This window comes from Struthio camelus, chromosome 11, assembly GCF_040807025.1.
Source record: "Struthio camelus isolate bStrCam1 chromosome 11, bStrCam1.hap1, whole genome shotgun sequence".
In the NCBI taxonomy this organism is placed as follows: domain Eukaryota; kingdom Metazoa; phylum Chordata; class Aves; order Struthioniformes; family Struthionidae; genus Struthio; species Struthio camelus.
Genome location: NC_090952.1, coordinates 23155216 through 23177379, shown reverse-complemented (window position 1 = coordinate 23177379; position 22164 = coordinate 23155216). Strand labels below are relative to the sequence as shown.

General features: G+C 44.1%; 1 protein-coding gene across 12 annotated transcripts in view; it reads left to right on the top strand.

Moving 5' to 3' along the window:
- The first annotated feature begins 15224 nt into the window (after positions 1–15224).
- Positions 15225–22164, top strand: part of ADGRG4 (adhesion G protein-coupled receptor G4) — a 42519-nt gene continuing 35579 nt past the window's right edge. For 4 of the 12 annotated variants that reach the window (XR_011143506.1, XM_068957262.1, XM_068957260.1 and 1 more), the window contains exons 1-2: positions 16351–16758; positions 20776–20880. Coding sequence is in view for 11 of the 12 variants with exons in the window: in XM_068957262.1 (XP_068813363.1) it covers positions 20790–20880 (91 nt within the window). In the remaining variant the exon portion in view is untranslated. The other 8 variants (XM_068957264.1, XM_068957261.1, XM_068957259.1 and 5 more) reach the window with 6 other exon arrangements.

The window sequence follows — 22164 nt, the reverse complement described above, 5'->3', positions numbered from 1 at the left end:
AGTTTGCTGCTTCAGTGCATGACACCAATGCCCTATCTTAGCTCCTCCTTCGCCATATAATAGTTTTTATAAGGACAGAAGTCCAATTTGTATGGAAAGGAGAAAAGTCAGAAAGAACAAGCCATTGCAAACACTGGATATGCAATGTGTGTCATAATGTAATCCGTGTGGAAAAAGTTCAACTCCTTTCCTGTCTGTAATCCTGTGCATGGAATTACCCACTGTTCTCATTTAATAGAATAACACCTAAATTTTACCTTAGTGTGCATATTCTCCATAACATCCAAATTTTAGTTATTACTGGGAGCAAAATAAGGGAGATAAGTCTGTTCTCGCCATATGTCATCTTTTCAGTGTTTATGTATCTACTTACTTGTTCTTTAGCTTTCCTTCATATGAGCAGAAGCTCTCTGAGGTGGAAACAGTGATTGTATTTGTGTGTGTCTGGTACATTAAGCACATTGAAGATGGTAAACAAATAATGATAAATAATAAAAATTAAGCTCTTTGGCCAAATTTGCAAAAGTGACTGCCTGAACAGCATGTGTAAAAGCTGCATCTGTGTATCTAGACTGAGGTGCTTTGTATTTAAGTGCTCACTGCACGTGTAAATGTCTAATGTTGTCACCATTAGTTATTTGTATTACCACAGTGCCCAGCGGCTAAACAGAGACAACAGTAAGAGCCTAAGAGCCTAAATCAAGGCCAAAATTTGTTGTGGGATTTGTGGAGTAGCTGGCTAGTTTTTAAAGTGGTTTTCTAGTATTTGCTTCTGTCTGATCTTGCTCTGATTTGAAGTAGTGCATCCCTTTCCCCCCTCCCCCCCAAAAGACTAAGGTGAATCAGCTTAATCAATTTTCTGAAGGTACAAATCCCATTACACTGAGTTATTGTATAAATGCTGCATTGGCTGCTCAGATTCTAGCATTTCCCTTTGCCTTACAGCACAACCTGGGAATTCTTACTGAATCGTTGCTAAACTATCCAGAATTTTGATGTGATTACTGACAATGGCACCAAGTAATACAAGTCCAACTAACTAAGTACTGATACAGTAATCCTTATCACTCCTAATACCAAACAATTTAATCTTATCATCATGTGTGATGAGATAATATATTCCAGCAGTGTCTTTTTATGAATATTGTATTGTTCCAAGTGGTGTTGGGATAAAACACCCTTGTGAAGAGATATGGTATTATGCTAACAGCACTGTGCATCTGACTGAGAGGACATTTTTTTGAAGACTCTTTTCTGATTAGCATATGACTTTACTCAAATCTATGTAATCTGAAAATCCTTCTGATGGTTCCCTGCCTGAAAGTGAGTGTTTATGGGAAATTTGAGAATGCAGAATAATTTTTCAGTTATCTGAGCATGATAATAATAACATTTCTCACTAATAACTTGACGCTGCTCAGACATTTTCCCCTCTAACAGCTCAAAGGTGACTTCTTTTGAAAGATCAGTTTTCAAAGACGTCTCCTTGGATGAAAAGGGAGAACAGACAGTCCTGCCATTTTGCATTATGTGCAAAGCTTCTCGTAAAGCAGAGGAGGATCTCTAATAACTGCCTTAATGCTTTTGGAAAAGCAGCCACAATAAAGAGCACGTTGTAGCTAGGATGAGGAAGGTTCTTAGTGCAAGAATAGAAGTGACTGAAATCTTTGCTTTCCTAAGTTGGTTTATGACGGTTGCTGGAGGTCAGGTAGAACCTCCTTCTACACCAAGAACAACATTTGTTAGGAACAACTCCTGCTTTCCAAGCTCCATGTGGACCTTTTGCTTCATATTGCCACCACCTTCTCCGAGATTTCTTGGCACACCGAGGCTTAATAACCTTGTTGCATTGTCTTTATTCCCTGTGCAGCTTCAGTGCATACAATGTGCTGCCTTTTGCCTGGCCATTCCCATGCCAAAGGAAAGTGAACTCCAGCCAGAGTGAACACTCACTGGCTGTTAAACTACCCCACTGACAAGGGCGGAAAGCAGGAAATTGCCAGTTTTTCAGCAGCAGCAGCAACAATCTGCCAAAACTCAAAAGTGCACTAATGATTTTATTAATGCAGTTAAGAGCTGGAATTACTTTAATCCAAATTTCAGCTTCCTGCAGTATTTTGGGGTTTACGTACCTGAAAACCTCTCCTTTATGCCAATGCCATCTTGCTGCAGTTCCAAGCAGCTTGTAAGGAGACCCTTCCGCTACACATGGGAGTGGGCACTAGCAAGGTGTGTTTTAGGACGGCTGCATAAGTAGCCGATTTCCTTTACTTTCTGTCAGAGGCCAAAGATGCTCTTGGTGTGATATGGATGCTGCTAGGTCTACGCAGTAAAAGACCATGTGTATCTGGCACAGATAGGTACTGACTGCATTCGTAGTGTCGAGAAACTACGGTTCCCTTTCTTGTATGGGAGCTACAATCTGTTTATTCTGTTGTTGAATCTGCCTCTCCCCATTCAACTAATCCAACCTAATCAAGTTCCATATGGGGGTAGAAGCTATGGGTCCTATTTGGTTGTATTAAGAAAGAATTTAGCTCATGGTTCCCTTTAGTCGCTTTTTAAAGAGCAATTACATACTGAAATAACACTTAGGCGAACATGGAGGAGTTCCTCTTTGTAAGAAAAAGTATTTAGAGACGAAGCTGAAGTGGTACGTCTACAGCGTTCCTTCCTGTTTTGGCTTGGAGTTTGCTGCTTTGGCAATTCCCAATAGCTTCTTACATGGCTTGGAAAGACCCATGTCTCACAGGCTGCTTTTCCATAGACCCTACCTTGTCCTCACATGAAATGGGCCCTCTACTCTCGGCCAGCTGAGCAGGCTGAAGCGGCACCCTGCAGATGAACTCAGCAAGGACAGAGGGAAGCCTCTTCCACAGTTTTAGACTGTAACACTGTGAAGCTCCTGTATTCCAGCATAAAAAGAGGGCAAGGATATAAATGACTCTGATGCTTGTTTGTTTTGCCTAAAGAAGCTTCTTTGTGAGTGTATTCCATACAAGTATTCTTTTCTCCACGTAAAATAGATCCCTTGTGTTCGAATTTAAGTCTCTATATATTTTGCTACTTGTGCAATAGCTTAAAAATACTTCAGAGGCATTATCTAGGAGCTTTTATAACTTCTATCACATATTTCCTCTGGCTCCCTGCACCCACACATCCATGCACACAAAGTGAGGGATGCAGGGTCAAATTCTGATCAGACCTATGCTTATTTTATACAAACAAAACTCCCTTTTTACATAGTTCCCCCCCCCCCCCCACCCAAAAAATTAAACCCAAAAGTCAGATTTGGACCCATCATACAGCAGTTAGTCAATACCGTAGCCCAGCAAAAGCTGTGCTACTGAGGAAGTCAGGACCTCAGATTCTAGAAGGAGTGGTAAGCAGCTAGATTTGGAGCCAAGAGAGTGTTAAAACACAAGCTTGAACCCATCTGTGGCTGATTTCCTGGCCTGGTAGGATTGTTTGGAGAATTCATTGTTACAGAATCACAGAAGTGCCATTTGTTCTTGAAACTGTGGACTGCATTGCAGGGGCAGCCATAACGAATCATTAGGACCCGTCATAAGCAGGTTTCATGGTTTCCCATTTGGACAGCTCTTCACTTAAGGGTCTGAATGGAGTTATGGAGCTGGAAGAGAAAGGCCAGATGTTTCTCCTTAGGCATTTTCTAATTGCCCCCAGAATTAGCCATCCCATGATTCCTTTGGCTTCACATCTGGTTTTAACTTCAGTTTTGGGAAGTCTTCAAGATTAACATGTAAAGAAAGCATTTAGGCTTCGAAGCAGTAATAGCAAGGAGTGCTTTGCTGTTTGACTTAGGAATCACTGTGCTCTGGGGAATGTGAATGCAGAGTTTTCCCAGCAGAGCACGTTTTCAAAATACTGCCGTGAGCTGCTACAGAATTGCAAATCTTGAAGTAGGCTTTCCACCACAGAGAGAGGACACGTGGTCCATTCACCAAAAAGGAAATTCTTTAATCAAAATTAATATTATAAAATGACCAGCTCTTAACAGGCAGGCAACAAGATGTCTCTGATGGAACCATGCGAGGGTAGCATCTGTGAAGCTGTCTACTGTAGCTAGAGTTTACTAGGCGAGAGATACAAACCACGCACACACTGAAAATATGCCAATTATATTTTGCATGCACAAGCAATCGGTTATCACACCCTCCTCTAATATAATCAATGGCATACTCTGCAATTAGGCCTGCAGCGTAGCTGTCTGTAATGAGCACTGGCTGAGTTCTTCATGGCATGTGAACGCAAAATAACAGGTAAGGGCATCACGACGCGTAAACCAATGCTGTAGGCAATGGTTTCACCACCATGGAGAATTGGAGCCCCTCAAGTAATCCACTCTGTCCAGTCTGTTACCTTCTAGCTTTGCACTTATTTACATCTTTGCCAAGGACAGCCAGATTTATTTCTTCTGGAAATTTAAGTGCCAAACCAGGAAGGCATTTAAATCTTTCTGAAATAAATGAGACATAGGAACAGCACGTGGAAATTCTTTAGAAGTATTTCATGGCAATACTAGGTGACGGTATAAATGACATCAACTCCAGAAGAACCCTCCAGAGCACCCACCGTTGTTCTCTTCCATACGCTCACTGTCATGGGTGGCATCAGCCACTGACCAGCCGAACACCCAGCAACTGATGAAACAACCTCAGTAAAGTGGTCGAGCACATGCTCTAGTGAGCTTTTGAGAACAACCTCTTCAGTTCTGGTACTCTCCAACCCTTGTACCCTGCCAATAGAAACCTCTAGGGCTCTTGTTTTCTGGGAGGTAAGGGCTTTCAGTATGACTGCTGCTAGCGCAGGTCATAGAGTTGCTAATAGAGTTTCTACTAGTTTATTTGCCAGGATTTCTGCTTTCACGTGTGAAAATTTGTGGCTCGAGTCAACAGTGGTGAGCCCTAAGTGGTTTGAAATCCTTCTGTGGTAAGCGGCCTAGTATAAATTACTGTGAACAGTGTGATAATACCCATATGCAAATAAACCCTGCTGCAAGCATGTTGTTGAGGTTGCATGGTTTAACCAGGGAAGAAGGAAAACGGAGAGAAATTTGAAAAGGTCTGAGGATTCTCCTTAGCCTTACTGTGGTGATGCAGCGCCTGCTTTGGTCTATGAGATTCCCTGTTTCAAGGCCTTTTAACACTGGATCAAAGCAGGCAACTCACAGAGAGGCCCTTTGAAGCTTGCTCTGCTACAGGAAATGAAAAAGAAAGAAGTGCCTAGTGCCCCAGTCTGAGATCTGAGTGCGTAGTGCTTTCACGCCACCAGACCTACTGGCTATTCTTCTTTTCATGAGAACAACCCATGCAGCCTGCCAGGTTTGGAGCGTTGTGTGCTTTCAGGGGATTCCCGGCGGCATGATTTTCAGACAGCCTGCACTTTGCTGACTCAAGCCAGTATCAGGGCTGCTCGATTCCTGTGAAAAGAAGTTGTGACATACACTGCAATAGCAGCACTTCGGCTGTGCAACTTTTGCTGGCGAGTGGGTGGAACAATGTATGGGGGTGGGGGGGGTTCCATTTACAATTTCAATTTAAATACTATTTAAATACTATTTGCCAGTTATTACTGCGCAGTGACATCTGAGCAAACTCAATTATTTTGCTATCCCACACCTGGAAAAATAGCTACTGTAGTTCAGACCTCAGGGTAAGAAGTGTTGTCTGCTATTTACTTTTTAGTGGCAATTCCTTATCTACTTAAAAGCAATGCTGTGCACTTCAGTTAGTTAGTGGTTATACAGTGCTTTGAATTTACAAAACACTGTCTACCTTCTAAGTATTACAGTCTTTCTATTACATATTGTAATGAGTTACATGCTTCAATATAAACCAGAACACTCAGCTGTAGGCCAGAAATGCGACATAAGTGAAATAATCCAGGACTTTATGTTCCAAACACACAAACCCTTTCCACAAATTCAAGGAAAATCTTCATTTATTCTAAACTTACTGTGAAAACCCAAGGTGCTGTATGTACTCTGAGTACATGGAAAGCTCAGCTAAGGTGGTCAAGCATAGTACAAACAGCTTTCAGATATTGCAGTGGTGAGTGTCTATACAATCTAGTCAGACAGCACAGTGCTCTGCTGGAGAGGGACCAGGAGGAGGATGGGACAGATATAGCATAATCTATTTCCATTTATTTCCATCAGTGTCCAGCCCTGGGGTTTATGGGTGCTCTTAGCATGACTGTGCAGCACTACTGTTGATGGGTTTGTTTCCTCTATTTTGAAACATGGGCGTCCGGGCTGAATCTTGCTTCCTTATTTTGCTCTTCAGCCAATGCTGCCAGCGGTGAATAAAATGTGTTGCTAAATTAATAAGTCATAACATTTTTGGGCCCAGGCCACGAGGCTGTCTCCCTCTCCTTTGCACGTGAGTATGGGAGATATGTTAGCCTGGGGATAGAGTAACAGCTCGAAAAGGCTGCACTGAAATGTAATCCTGGGTCTGACACAATGCAGTGAGTCAGGCCATCTGTGTGAAGGAGCACCCAAAAAGGTAACTGGCAAAGACCGATAATCCTCAGTTGAGCCTTGAAAACTTAAAGCCCTGGAGTTAACTGTGGGAGAATTTACCATTTGGAAATTTGAGAATTGTGACTGTGGCACTGAAGTGTTGCAGTGACTGCAAGTGGTTAGGAATGAGGATATTTTGTTTATAGTTCTTGACCAAGATCCACTTTAGCCCTGGGTCTCACTGGTTCACCAAGTTACTGTGGGCATGTAGGTTAGCCTAGAGCTGTGATGGAGCAGCACAGCCGCATCCGGCTCAGACCTCCGCTTGAAAAGGAAAGAGCGGCCTGGCCCTCTGTTCCCACTGCATCTCTCCTGCAAGTACCAGTGCTTTGCTGTCCTTGCGGTGAGCCAGACTGAATCGCCAGAAAACATACGCTGCAAAGAGGAATGTTTTCTTGAGGGTATAGCTTCCTGCAACAGCAGCCTGGGGCAAGGCTGGGCGAGTGGTGCAAGGTACCGGTGTGACTGCACGGGGTAGGGGACCGGCTAGCAACACCCCCTCCCTGCGCGCAGCAAGCCCTGAGCTTGGCTTAGCTGTAATCTCATACTCCTGCCGCTGGCTCCTGTACAGCCTGCCCCTGCCTGGGGCTATCGATGCCTCACACCTCCTCGAGGTGGCACGCCAGCTCCCACCACGACCCCTGCCACAGCAAGAGTTGATGGGGGAAGTGCTGACCAGCTGGGGCTGGTACTTGGGTCTTGGAGCTGGAGAGAGGCCATGTGCTGCGCAGACACTGAGGGTGTGCAGCTGAGCACGGTATTTAGCTATGAGAGGCTCTGTGCAGCACAGCACGACTGTCTTACCTCTGAATGTCCCTATAATGTGGTTTCCCTGGCTGTGTTTGTGTGCCTTATACTCCCTAGGTAGCTATCCAAGAGGGAAGACCGTGCAGTTTCATCGTTCCTTCCCCCTTAGTTCCTCCCCTTGGTTAATGTCAGTGTGAAGTTTTGATCCCCATCACTCTAGATGGAAAAGCTATTCAGAATAGGTTTCACCGTGAGACTTTTCCAACTGCTGGCTGACACATCCCAACCATGCAAGGCTGCAGGGTTCATCAGAGGGTACTCGTGGTGAACACCACACAGGAGCAGAGAAGAGGAACAAGGTCCAGGAAAAAGAATCTTGAAACGGGGAAAATATTAAGATTTTGTAAAATTAAATGAGGCACATGAGGTTGTAAAATGACCAGAAATCCTGTAAATAGGAGGGGGGAGTGGCACAGAACAGAGATGGGATCCAGTCTTCCTTCTGTTGGCATCAAAGACAAAATTCCCATTGCCTTCAGTAGTATGAGATAGTGGGCTTCACACTAGGGAAGGGAGGAAGAGTGGGAGAAATGGGGCTGTCTGCTGGCCCACAACATGAGACCCCTTGCAAGAAGAAGGAAATTCCTGTGCACAGGAGGAACTGGCTGAGCTAGGATCTCTGCTGTGGTCAGGATGGAAGGAGCAACTTCATTTCCCCTAGAAGGAATATTTAAAAGAATATGTATTTGCAGCTTGCCCTTAAAATACGTATTTTTTAGGGTCTTTAGCCAAGTTTGCCTATTTTCTGTTCCCATGTGAGGGAGAGGAAACTCCTGAAAATGTTATTGATGATCCTTAGATGCTAGTGGAAGAAGTGTTGCATCACCACTGTGAGCGGTGGCTAATGTTGCCGCCACTGTCCAGGGACTAGGATCAAAACAAACCCTATCGCTTTACCTATGCGCTGTTCTAGACTATAGCTTATGATATGGAGAGGGCTGGTAGAATAGCACAGAGAGCAACTTTTAGTTATTCCAAATAGCTTTAAAAAAACAAATATGTCTCAGAACTAAATGCTTGGAGCCACCTGCAGAAATAAAGAGAGAACTACTCGTGCCTGCTCACTGGCTTAAGACAAATAGCTCACTTCCACAGAGAAGTGGTACAAGCTTAAAGCAGTATTCCTCATTCAGATTTCATCCTGCTCTCATGGGACAATTTTCCTTAAAAACCTTGGAGGTAGTAGAGCCCGTTAAGATCCCGTTCATACGAACACACTGCATGGTTTGACACTAGAAGTGAAATAAGATGCATGCATGTGAGGAGTGACTAAATGTAGGACACAGCACAGAAGGATGCTTTGTAGCATTTGGTTTTATCTCCACTCCAGCAAGCTGTGGCAGAATAGAATAATTCAGGAATTATGATTGTGATGGAAGGTGCATCAACTGCAGACTTGGCTAAAGCTGATGATTCACTTACTGCTGCTCTTTGAAACTGAATCGAAAAAGCAGTTACAACCTATTTCTGTAATGACAGCTAAGAGTCAATATTTCGCTTTGGTTTCCTATCTAGAGCAGTGGGCTGTTTCCCAGCCAGAGCGATGGGCTGCATGTCAAAGCTTGTGCCTGCAAATGTAAAGGCTAGAGGACTTGAGGCAAGCCAGCGTGTCAGTGAGAGAAGCCGTCATCTAATGGGCTCACGAAATAACAGCACCGACTGTCTTGGGGATAGGCCTTGCTAATGGCCCTTATTTGGAAAAAGTGAACAGGGGAAAACCTGGTTCATTTTTTTCTACTGTGTTCAAGGAAACAAGACTATGTGCACGTTGTTATAAACATCTGACTTGTGTTTTCGGTCTCTTTTCCTAATGGGAATAACCCAGTGAGGCTCTGATTATTAACTATAATAAATCGGCTCAACACAGGCACTTCCGACTCAAGCAGAGTCACCTCCCATTCAATTATGACCCCTTCTAATGTAAAAATCTTAAAGCAAAATTGAATTAGAAATGAGCTGGGAGAACACAATTAAAAGCTGGCTCCGGCTCCCAGGTTCCCTGAACACTGGAGGCATAACGCTCTTCAGGCTTCCTTTGGTCCTCGCAAAGATAAATCCATTCAGCAGAAGTCAAATCTAGATGATTTAAATTTAAACATCTCTGGGATCTGTGAGGCTTAGATGCCCTTTTGGGCTGTGGCTCACTTTTACCCAGAGCAGTGCCAGGCTGTATGGGGCGTTCCTGGAAGAGACGCTTGCTTACAAGTACGGGAGGGTAGGTGAGACCCAGGGACTCAGCGCAGCCGGGGATTCTGCTGGCACCAATGGCTGTCCTTGAAATACCTGACTGTTTCCTGGTTTCAGAAAGCACATTTAACTGGACTTGCAGTGAAGTCTCAGATCTGAGCCTTATTCTGCATAGCCTGAGCGAGGCCCTTGCCCTGAAATGGGTACAGGATCACCTTTGGGAATGCAGACGATCGTCTGCTGTGTGTGGCAGAGGCTATATGTGATGTGAGTGTACAGCACCTTGCGCATCGGCTGACAGGCCAGGATCTCTGGGTAATGGTGAACATAATCATGATGACAAAAATAAATGATAATTCTCAGTGCCTTTTTTTTTTTTCCCCAAGCAATGCTACTGCAGCTAGTAAATCCTAAGCTCTTTACCTAAAACCAGGGCTAATATTTTGTTGAAATGATCTGGATTGGCACAGTACCGCATGTTCTACTGAGCAGGTATGGGGGTTTTGGCTTTAATGTATTTGAACTTTAGTACCTCTTTACAACACAAAATTAGTTCTGCATTAGGACAGTTCTGGGTGATAATTGATGTGAACTAGTACAGAAGACTGCATTAAAGATATATATATCCTCTAGGTATCTGGTGAAAATACATAGATGACAGTAAAGCCTTTGTCTCTAAAGTCTGTTTTTTCTCTTCTGGTGAGTTTGTTAATATCAGTACTACTTCAGAAATATTTGAAAACATCTACCTGACTTATACTGAAGAAGTTTACATGCTAATAAAGAAAAAAAATTTAGGAGCTACTAAAATGCATCCTTTTTCTTGCCTCAAGTCTTAACAGTAATCATACAACTGAAAATTGAGTGATTCTGAGAAAGAGCTTGAGAAGATCTCTGAGGTGGTAGTATTGATTTTATGGACACATACTGCAGTCCTGTTGCTATTTTTAACTGCCTCTCTCCGCTAAAAAAGGGAAAATATCAGAAGATGTAGAAAATGTGAGGAGGAAGTAATGCAGAGCGAACCCAGGGGATTGCTCGGAAAGGAAATGAGTCAGGCAGTTGCTAAGTAAAGAGAGTTGCCTATTTACAGAGGCATTAAAAGAGTTAAAGGGATGGCTTACAAAATTCCCAGCCACGGTTTTCTGAACAAAGTGCGGCTGCCATGAGGATGCACTCAGAATAAGCGTGTCTGGGTCAAACCACTGAATCACCTGAGGTTTGCCAAGTGCATGCACAGATAAAACAAGACAGTCAACCACAGTCATGGACAGGAGTCTGCAGCCGCAGCGAGAACCCTGCTTTGACCCTCAGCAGACCCCAGTGATGTGGGTGCTGTTGCCACTGTGCTCTGGCTGTTGTGCGGGGGAAGGAAGCCCTCGGGCTGACGAGCCCACAGCCCTGTGCCCCTCTCCACTGCACGACGGTGAGGGTGGGTTGAGATCTCAGTTAAGAACAACTGACCCCTCTGGCCTTCTCCATTGGTCCTGTAACAAGGCACCATTTTTTCTCCCTTTGCAGATCTCCCTTCACTCCAACCTGGAGGGACTTCTGGTGGGAAAAGAAAGGCACAACCCATTTTCTCAGCAGCGGAAAGGGGGAGTCCCTGAGGTCTGCGGGGAGAGTTTGTGTACGTGTGACATGAACTCCCGGTATGGGAGCTGCACCGAAACCACCAGCTTCTTCAAGGCAGGCCACAGAGCAACATTTCCATCCCCTACCAGCCTGACCGGGGTTTCCAGAGCGCTTTACCCCACATGACTGCTTTTCCTCCTCTCCTCACCAGGTTCGAGCAGTTAACTAGCTGAAAGGGAGAGAAAACAAAAGCTCATCCTCCCACTCACATCTAGCGCCCATAATTAATGACTAAAATACATTTCTATTTGGCAAACAAGAGACTAAGTAAAAAGACTCCTGGCTGTGCTTCGTAATAAAATAACATTAGTAATAAAATGTAGCCTATAAGAAATGGCTTCTGGATCAAAAAGACCTTTAAATATATCTAGACAGCAGAACTGGAGGCAATGGTAATATGGATGCTGGAGTTAGTTACACAACTGCTTCCCTGTTGTAGAGAAGGGGTATTGCTTGGTCTGCCTGTCTGTCCTGGGCAAACCAAAAGCCGATGTGACAAGCGTCGTGTGCTGTTAGCTAATAACAAGTCCCTGCATTTTGGGCCCCCAACCATACAACCTGGGCTAAATTAGAAGGAGAAATTCATGTCCGCTTACAAAAGAAGTGTATCTCGCTATGTTAAATTTAGCTCCAAAGCTTTTATAGGGTTTTGGTCATGTCTAGTGAAAAATGTTATTATCGCTTTAAGAAATTCCTCCGCCAAAGGAATGAGAAAAGCAGCAATGATATGACACACTGAATTCAGGCTTTGGAAAAAATCTTGGCTATGGCACTTGTCTATTTGAGTTTCCGTGTCATCTGTATTTTCCTAGCAGAATAGTTCACATACTTCAGGCAGTCCTAACTTCCCAGCTGGAAATAACGGCTACTGAGGAAACCCTACCACTGGTCAGAGACTTTTAGTGTTAGCCGTGATGTGCTCTCTCTTCCAGAGCTGCAGTCAGGTGTCCACCGGACTGTTGCGGAACAAGATTTCTTTCTATCGCTTCTGTCTGTTCCTGGCTCCAGCTGACTCTCTGAAATGTTTAGCCCACTGTGACTACTGAACTGTCCAATTTTAGTGGCTCTCAGAGTAACTGGCGCTTTCCTATTTTTGACCAGCATCATCATAACCACGTAGAAGTCCTCCAGTTATGAACATACAGTTTCCAGGCTACTTGGAAATAACAAGATTAGCAAAACCATAGGTAAACTCTTCTAAATGTAGATATATGTACCAGGAAACTTGTGACTGGGATTTTCCTCTGTTTGCATGCACTGAGGAAGGCTGCAAATGTGGGAGAATTTAAGGATTCCAGCATGAGCCCTGTTTGGAAATGTCACTGACCAAAAATGCCCTTCTAAATAATTCATTGGCTAGACTGAAAGAAAAGGGCAGGAGGGAAGGCCTGGTTGCAGGTGGGGAGGAATTGGCAAAGAGCGGTCCAATGCATGACTGGAAATTCAGAACAGAGGATCTTTTTACTGAAACCACAACCGTTAAGAATGAAGAAGCCAAAGAGAAGAATCAGACCTCAGTAACTTGGAGGAAGCTCCCTTTACGGGGTGTTACAGAGGTCCCTGTCTTCCTGAACTCCTGTCTGGATGGTTGTGTTCAGATGAGAACCGTTATTCCATCATATTTACAAGGATATAACTAAGATTTTACTAGGGAAGGGGGGACTTAAAGTGTAAATCGGCAAATGTGAAAGACACTTGGCTGAATTTCTGATTTGTAATTTTTGTGGTCTCATGCCAAAAAGGACTCTGTCTCGTTGGTACAAATGATTCCAGAGATAACTTTAAGAAAGAAATTTCTGAGGCCAGCTTACGTCAACGGTTGTTGCTCTTCTTCTAGAAGGTGTTTCCAGCTTCAGAAGAATGGCAGTGGAAATTATTAGCCACTGGAAGAGAGTCACTCTTGTTGTGGGTATTTTTCTGTTCTTGTTGCTGTAACATACACGTGCCCAGGAGGACCTGGAGAGGAGCATGTTTAAAAATGGGCTGAACCCAGTGGAGGAGATGAGGAGGGCTGTAGTGATGCTGCGGGGACCAAATGGGTTGATCGGCTCTCCTGCTCTGCAGATGGATTACAGTGCGCTGTGAGCCATGCTTAACAGCTTTTTCTGTCTCTCGGGTTCATACACGAAGCGCTAATGCGCCGCTAACAGGGATGCAATCCATGTCTCTCTCCAGCGCGTGTCAGCTTGGCACATTACGTTCGACAGGGCAGTACGTAAGTGTGTGGCTGGGCTCTGATCTCACACCGCCATAAGCCCCGAGGAAGTGAGCTTACGTCACTCTCAGTGGGCAGCGATGAGCTGTAAGCAAAATTCACTCCCTGTTTCTTGCAGTTCTGTTCTTTCTTTTAAATACCACTTGTGAAAAATAAGCAGCTTGCTTTTCCTTTTTATGCTGCATTTACTCTTCCTTCAATGCCAGCATTTTCTTTGCAAGAGCCATCTGCTGTGTGCCCATCAGCAAAACTTGCATGGGGCAACAGTGACATCCAGCGGTCCCAAGTCAGCCCATAATTCATAAACATGTGCACGCCTCAGTCTGCCAGGGTTCACCTCTATGTGGTGAGTAACCCGGGTCTCCAATGAAGTCAGTGGATGTTTGTCACTTGTTTACTAGAGTCAAGATTTCACCCAGTGTAATTACAGCCTGGCGTGCCTTGTCCTAGCTGTAACATGGTTACAGCTTTGACAAAGGAAAGATATGAAGTTGCTCAGAATAACACACAAATGAAATTCCACAAGCAATATTTCCTCCCACGTGGCCCGAATACCTTATTAAAAAAAAAGCCCTGTTCCCTTCGATCCGCTCCCAAGACTAATCTGTGCATGTGTGTCTACAAGCACCTCCTTTTACTGGGACAGCAGGGAAAGTAGCCAAAGCAAAGCTGGCTGCATCAAGGGCAGCTTAATGCGATTGAGCACTTCGTGGTGGTGCACACTGCTGAGAAAAGGGTGGTGGGATTTGATCACAGCAGATGTGTCCTATTAGGGACTCACATGAGTCTTTGGATAGGCTTGGGATTTTTAATGTTTTGTGCACCAGCAAGAGGTGTGGTGAATTCCTATGCGAAGCATCTGAGCTGACTCTTTCAGAACAAACCAGTTGCCTTTAATGGCACTGCACTATGGAGACAAGCCAGGTTTAAAGAGGTCGTTTGAGAATGTGATTTTTCATTTCACCCAAGTCTTGCTACAGCTCCATCGCCAAGGCTTTTTAACTCCTACCACAGCCGCTCATAGCCACCTCAGCTTTCTTTCTCTTTCCCTTTCATTACTTAAATGTCCCTCGAGGTGAGTCTAATACCATATTAACCACTCAAGCCATAAAGGTCTTGTTCCAAAGTCTCATAACAGCAAATTACTTTCAAGGCAATTTTCATAATCCGTAATTCCAGGAACCATGAAGAGACGCTACTAATAAAATCAGTTATGAGATTGACATTGTAATTCATGTAAGCCTCCATGCGGCAGTCACTCTGGGGCCATTAAGGCAGGGAGTGGAATGTAGGCGAGTTGCACGGAAGTAGCATTTTCTGTCCCAGCAATTAAGAGATTATGTGATGTGGTTGCAATAGCAGTAGCAGTGGATTGGATCAATGAACGACAAACTCCTGTTAGGCACTGCAGTTTTGAGAGACTCATGGGTTGCGTACAAGGTTGTCTGTTTAGTTTGCGGGAGAGAACTGCTGGTGAGGCTTGATCCTTAGGGCTAATGCACTGTTTATGAGAGGCAAAAGGCCAGGGCTGGACCACTCCAGCTGACAGGGAGCCATGGGGAATCTTCCACTAGATGCAGGGTGCCATGGCCATGCCCCTGGCACAACCCTCTGGAAACACGTTTGGACTGAGGGAGAGGAATAGCCCCGAGTTTGCTGCCTCGACACCAGCCGGAGATCCCACATGCTGGGGATCTATGAGGATTTCAGAGATGGAGCAAGATCAAGAATCTGGTCCTGATTGTTGTAAAAGAGAAGTCCAGGTGCACTTTCTGCAGCTATGCTTTTGTAGCCATAGAGGACGAAATTAAGGTTTTCCCAGGGCATGTGAACAGATAATGCTCTTGTGTGGTTACAGAGGCAGTATGTCCAGGCAGCTGCATGCTGGATCCAGTGCTCCAGCCACTATATCGGGTGAGTAGAGCGATAGCAGCATCTTAGCCGAATGCAAGTGAATAACCAAGAGGGGCAGATTTTACCCGGGGAGGGACGCACAGACACACACGTAGAAGCCCATGCCCAAGGAACCATGCCGAAACAGCAGCGCTGTGTAAAAAGAAAGCGGCAGTGACTCTGTTGAACATCGTGTTCTGGAAGCTGACCCAGTGCTTCTGCCATGTAGAAAGGCAATGCGAGGTGATGACACAGAAATCTGCAGTAAACGCGGTGCAGGATGTTTGCTGATAGCTAGTTTCTTTCAGGGGCCATTAGCAACTAGTCCAGGACAGGATTCTTATTTTATTAAAAATTCCTCTACTTCTGGTGCTGAAACATAACCAAGGGGAAAAAAAAAGGAAAATACAAATCATAACAAATTTGTTTGGGTCCCTCAAAAACGTTCATTCCAATTTTGGATTTAAAAAGTGTAATTTAAAAAAAATTAAGAATGAATGTAGAAAATGTGAAATTTTCCTTCTAAAAATAGATGCTTAGGTTATTTGACAGTATCAAAAAAGTATGTCATCCTAAAATCAGCCTGTAACAAATGACCCAAATAAATCTGAAGGTTTAGATGTATTCTTAAAGTTGTATTTCTTAAATTCCTAGAACTTCACAAGAATTTTACCCAGATCTCTAAAATAGGTACTACAGAATTCAAAAACTCTTAGCCAAAAAGATTTTCTCATAGCATTGAAATGAAAAAAGAATGAATAAATCTGTTTTGTGCTAAAAGCAATTTGTAACCTAAAAGTTTGTACAGCATTGCTGTTCACTGTCTCCAAAAAATACTTGTAATATTTACATCCTTCAGGGTTTTTGAGAAAGATTAACACACTGCTAATCTTTTCCTGCCTCCGCCCCACACTTCATTTAGTGAACTAATCTGATCTTTTACAATAGAAGTTGAAGGATAATGGTTTATGATCAAGTATGTTATTTATAGCCTGTATTTCTGCAGTCGTCAAACACTTTGAAGGTTAGTGTTCAGAGGTCAGTTCCAATTAGGCCTCTGCTCTGTGCACAGGCCCCGATCCAGCAAGGTGCTGAGCCACTTCCTCAAACACACGAGCACTCCCATCGCCCTGGGGAGAGAGATCTTTGGTCTGGGAATGAACGTTGCCTGCAGCTAAGCCGTTTCAGTCCTGCGGGTAATCGATCACCATTGCCGAGTATGGCATAGCTCTTGGAGTCAGGGTCTCCGACCTGTGGGAATGCCCGGAGCGGAGGATGTCTGGGTTTGGAGTGACTGTTGACTCTGCATACATGCAAGTTGGGGGAGGAACTTGAGCTCCGACTCATCTGAGCTGGGCCCTTCTCATTTCATTAGGCATTGACTGGAACAGCTCCCCAGCGAAGGATCTGAACTGGTGTCAGAAGAGAACAAAATATCTGGTGCGCAAGGAGTCTTCTGAGCTGGAGGTGGAGGGTGAGTGAGAGTATGGGGTCACGGAGCTCTCTAGGTCCTTGTAATGTGACCACACAAGCTCTTCTGATGCTTCTGTTCTGAAGAAAAACAGTATTAATAACAACTGTTTGTTGAAACTTAACACCAAATCCCCTTTCCGTTACTATTTTCTTGTCTTTATCTGAATGACAATGGTCGGAATGTTTCTGATTTAAGGGATATATATTTTATGCTTTAACTCTTGTTTAATGATGCATTTTCTCAGGGGAATTGTGTATAACTGTGCAGGTCGGTTGACTAGACAATACGGATAATATTTGCACAGCCCCCGTGCTTTCAGCATTCAATCAGTGACAGCTGAAGTAAATAACAGAAGAGGAGGAAATGTGAAAATACTTCTCCCATCATTATGCAGATTTTAATTTAGGAACCAAATGTAAATGTCCAGTGGTATAAAAGTGGTATAAAGAAAACTCAGTCCAACTGGGAGCTAAACATCCTCTGAATAACCTTAGCTGATGCATAACGCAGGACCAAAGCGTTCTGAAATGGGAGCCTTTTAGTTAAAAATCATTTAAGAAGGTCTTGGGAGGATGACGGTCAATGAGGCCAGAAGGTCTAATAGGAACTGTAAGCAGCTATAAAGGGCACAAGCACATGAATCTTTTTAGTTTGCATTATAATAAAAATGGCTGGCTGAAAAAGACCCTGAAAAGTCAGCCACCCACATTCTTCATCCAAAGAATCAAAGATTCCCAGCTCACAGACTTGAAGATGTAATTACAGTACACAGAGGGTTGGAATAGCTGAAAAGTCACCATAGCAACCTCCTGGCAAAAATCTTTGCGTATCCAAAGAAAAGCAAAATTCCTTTTTGTCTGAGCAGCCCTAGTGAGTCGAACATGTTCTGTGCTCGTGGTCATTTTCTCTTCATTTCACTGTACTATTTAATCACCAAGTTTTTCTCTGCCCTGAGTCTTAAGTATCCTCTTCTAAAACTTCCCAGGAAATTTTCAGCCAGAAAGCTTAAGGTTTTGCCAGTGACTTAACATTAAAAGAGGGTGCCCTCACATGGCATTCAAGGCCCTCTGCAATAATCTCTAGCAAAGTCACTCATGCAGGATATTTTTAAAAACTCAACTAAACTAGAGATAGGAAAACAGAGTAAGACAGAGGAAGGAGAGAAAGGGAACAGCTAGGCTTTCTCAGTAATTGCTCTGGTGTTGCAGTAAAAGCTCCTTCCACACCATGATGCCATAGTACTAGTTTGACAGATACAAAACATAGGTGACTTTTAAAACCTGCATACTTGCTAAGCCCAGTTCAGTCCCATGCTTGAGGAAAGCCAGAAACAGACTCTCCATAGAAGAGGGTATGGGAATTACTTGAAACTATGCAGTATGGAAACAAACTGCATGCCTAGAAATTTCAGTGAATATGCCCTGCCCAAACTGGAACAGGACAAAACCTCCTGGCTGAGGCGAGCGGATGGGTGCTGAGTTGTGCCGGAGAGGAGCAGGGTGCTTGGCAATGGCTGCTGGGCTGTGAGTGGGTCTGTGCTGGTGCACAGTGAGAAGCCTGGAGTTTGGGGGTGTTTATAGAGGGGTAGCCAAGAGGAGGAGACAGACGGGTCAGGAAAAAGGTGAAGATGGATGACTAAATTATTTAGGAGAGGGGAAGATACGGACACTTCAGTCCTGTTTAGAGACCAGCGTGTCTGTTTTGATGAGCAGGATGTCTGCAGTGTTTGACAGCCTTGTGAGGTTCAGGCTCTCTCCAGTTTCTCTGATGTCCCTAACCAGATTCAACTGAGGAGCTGAACTGCTGGGAGCCACTGCCAGAACATGCAGGGTCACACACACTCCTGCAGGAGACAGGAGCAAGCCCTCCAGGCCTCTGCGCAAACCATTTCCTTCCTCCAAAACGAACTTGCAAAATTCAGGACTTAACCTGCAGACAGCCAAAGTACAGTCATCCAGGACCCTCCTTTCATGGTGCCTCTCACTCCTTGGTCTCACTACACTAAAGTCTTTCTGAGTAGCTGGCAGTATTTAGCATTTTTAGAACTAGGCAGTGATTGATTAATGTAGTTGCAGGAGGGAAGAAAGATACAGGATGATCTCCCCATTACACAATTATCCACTACAAACAGAGGCTAGAAAGCTGTTGTGGGAAAATTAAAACTAAGGTTCATTACTGCAGTCACTTCTCAAACAGGAACAAGGAGAGCGGTTCAGCTATTTCTTTCTAATTTATGTTTTATAATGCTACGCGTTCTGAACTTTGCTCTGGACAAAACTTAATACAGCCCCATGACGTACCACAGGCTGCAAACATAATGGTTTGTTTCTTAAATGTCATTGCAAAAGTCAACAAATAATTGCAGAAGTAATACAGGAGAAGGTTGAGAGTAGAGATTTGTTGTCACAGCAGGTTTTCCAGTAAGCTAAGGAGTGAGACCTCAGAATGGAAATCACCTGCTCTTCATTACCTGACCCACTGAAAACATCACAACATGCCACCTGGTTTTCTCTTTGTCCCCAGGAGGTATTTTGCCATCTGACAGAAGGAACAGTGTAGTGCACATAGCAAAAACCTACCTTGACTTCTGTGCCACCCAGGGAGGTGAGTTTTTGAGCAGCACCTTTTAGCGACTGTGGTATTTTTAGAAGTGGATATGAATCACCTGACAAATAGAAGAATTCCTGTTTAGGTAAGACAGCACATGGAAAATTGGATGAAGCTTCCTAACTTTTTAATAAATTTTGTAAAGTGCACTTTTAAAAGGAAATGGAGAAAGTCTCCATTAGTTCAGGTTTTTAACATTTTTGCAATGTTTATTTTGTATGTCTGCATGCAAAGGGACAAATCCCATCTTGCCAGTGATCAGATAGCAGTACGCCTTAGTGGAGAGTCCCAGGCAAGGGCTGTGTTAGATGTGAAGCTGGGCAACTCCCCTGAAGGAGCTTGGCCCCCTTAGACAATTTGAGGATCTAGTCCATCCGTTGCAGTCAATCTAAATACATCGTTATTAATTGAAGACTTAATCCCTTGTGGTCCAAGACCCTGATATGCACATGCATTTGCTTCCCAGTAAAGTGAATAGTGAAAACCACCTCAGGGGAGTATGCAGGACACCAGGACTAAGTCCTGGACTCTTGGGAATCTAGGCTGTTTGTCCACTCACTTGCTTTAGTTTAACTGAGTCCTCTTTTAAAGCAATTTAGTGAAAACTGAAGCACAAAACTGGATGAACTTCTTCCAATGTAGAGTGGCATAATCTAATTTTGCTTTAAGTGCTGAACGTATGTTGACAGCCCATGACTATTTGTTCTCCAGTGAAGTGCCTGTCTCCAGGAATTAATTAAACTGATGAAAGTTTGTAGGTAGACAAAGCCCAACAGTGAGAAAAAACATCTTGTTTGACTGTGTTGTCCGTGAGCTGTGGGTCTGAGGCAGCCCTGCTTCTCCGTGCGCCTCTTGCCCTGTCTGCTGCCCTCCTGTCTCCCTTCCTGCAGGGAGATAGGCATATATGTCAATAAATATGTCAATATTCTGTGACATAAAACAGCGGGTGAGCACATTAGACTTTATCTCCCCGATAGGGTTTTCTCTTTCTGGCCACTTGTTTTTCCCGCGTTTGTAGGAACTTCACTACCTCAGACATTGACTCCTTTGTCAAAGTGGATTGAAATTTGCCGACAGGTTTGAAGTTCAGTGACAGACAGACAAACATACACAGTGTGACTGCATAAACCTCATCTCTTTCAGAGACTACACCAAAAAACCCTCAAAAAGACTGTATATTTTTAACCTTTCTAGAGACTGCTGATCTAGTGACTCAGCTTGGTCACAGTGAGTGAGACTCCTGGCTTCCTCCGCTGTGAATGCCATTTCAGCAATCTCTGCTTCATTTTTTTCCAAAGTGAATGGAAGGCTTCTTTTCCTCCCCCGGCTGCACAAAGCAATTTAAATTTCTCAGCTGAGTGTGTGGTGAATGGGTGATTGTAATTTTTTTTTTCTTTTTTTTTTCCCCAGAACATGCCTAGAGAATGAAGAAGTCCATGTGGAGCCCTGGACAGCGATCTCCTGACAAGGCTCTTTGCATCTTGATGGCCGCTGCTGGCCTTTTCCTCCTTGCCGGTACAGTAATTCCCCTCAGGAATAACCACAGGGATGGTGCTGTCAGGTGCCCCTGGCTGCCAGTGGGCTCTGGGCATGCCCTGCAGCCCAGAGGATATCTACGGGTTTCCTGGATTGTGAATGCCCAGTACCTCTAGGAACCCGTTTTCCTCCTGCTCTGCCACGGTGTGGATATTCCTCTTGCTCTGAACCTTGCCCTTCTCACTGCAACTGGTGCTGGGCTCCTTGTGTATCCTGCATCCTTGAGTATATGATGGCCTGCAGTCCTACAGGTCTGTGCACCCTGCTCTGGGGTGCTGGTTGTTCTGGTACACAGTTGGGCTAGCACAGACAAGAAAACATGGCAAGGAGTAAAATGCCAGGCTTTTGTTGCATCACAGCTGTTGTCCAGGTTTGGAGGTTAAAAAGCCTCTTGGTTTTGTCATTATTCATTGGTTTCCTTGCTGGGTGTCTCTCTGCATTTCTATATGGTTTTTTTTCTAGTTTTGTTTTGTTCACCATAAAACATGAATAGGGCATTTACTTGCTTCATGGTGTCCTGGGAAAAGCACTAAACTACTGGAAAAAACAAATTCCCCAGCAATAATGAGGTGCTGAATCAACTGCAATAGGTTTTGTTTCATGAACACATTCAGCACCCTTTCCCTCCACCCTATATTAGCACTACCTTGTTTTATGGTATTTATTTCTTTTGACTTCTCCTCAAGAGCAATTCAGGGCATAGGGATGATCCATGTTTCTAAAATGCATCCTATTGTACTGGAGTTACTTCCAGCAGTACAGTACAGTAGAGGAAGAAATGAGCTTCTCTTTCCACATAAAACTGTAATAAAAAGACTGTATTCATGTCTTGCCAAATTTGTCCACCACCTCTCAGGTCTGACACAGGTACAGCAGGAGTTCCTGATGTACCTGTTACAAGACGCTGGAAGGTCTGACCCCTGAAAGGATGTTTTGTCAGTTTGTCTTTGCCAGAGTGCAATTGTGATCTGGTCATTTGTGGGATGGATGCCAGTTCTGCTAGTCATACATGCCCTGGGAATTCTCCTCTCTCGGAAGAAAACCTGGAAACTGGCTTCTTACCCCTTCTGGGCCCTGGAAGCCCTGGAAAGCATGGCCTAAGATGGCTGCTGCATCTTCTTATGTTGTAATGAACTCCATGACGTACTCTTGGGTTCAGCGGAGTTGATTTTTTAGAGCTTGCAGACAGACATGAAAGATAGCTGAATGTTACTACGTGTAATAGAAATATTCTGTTTATGCCGTGAGTGCACAAAGCTACAC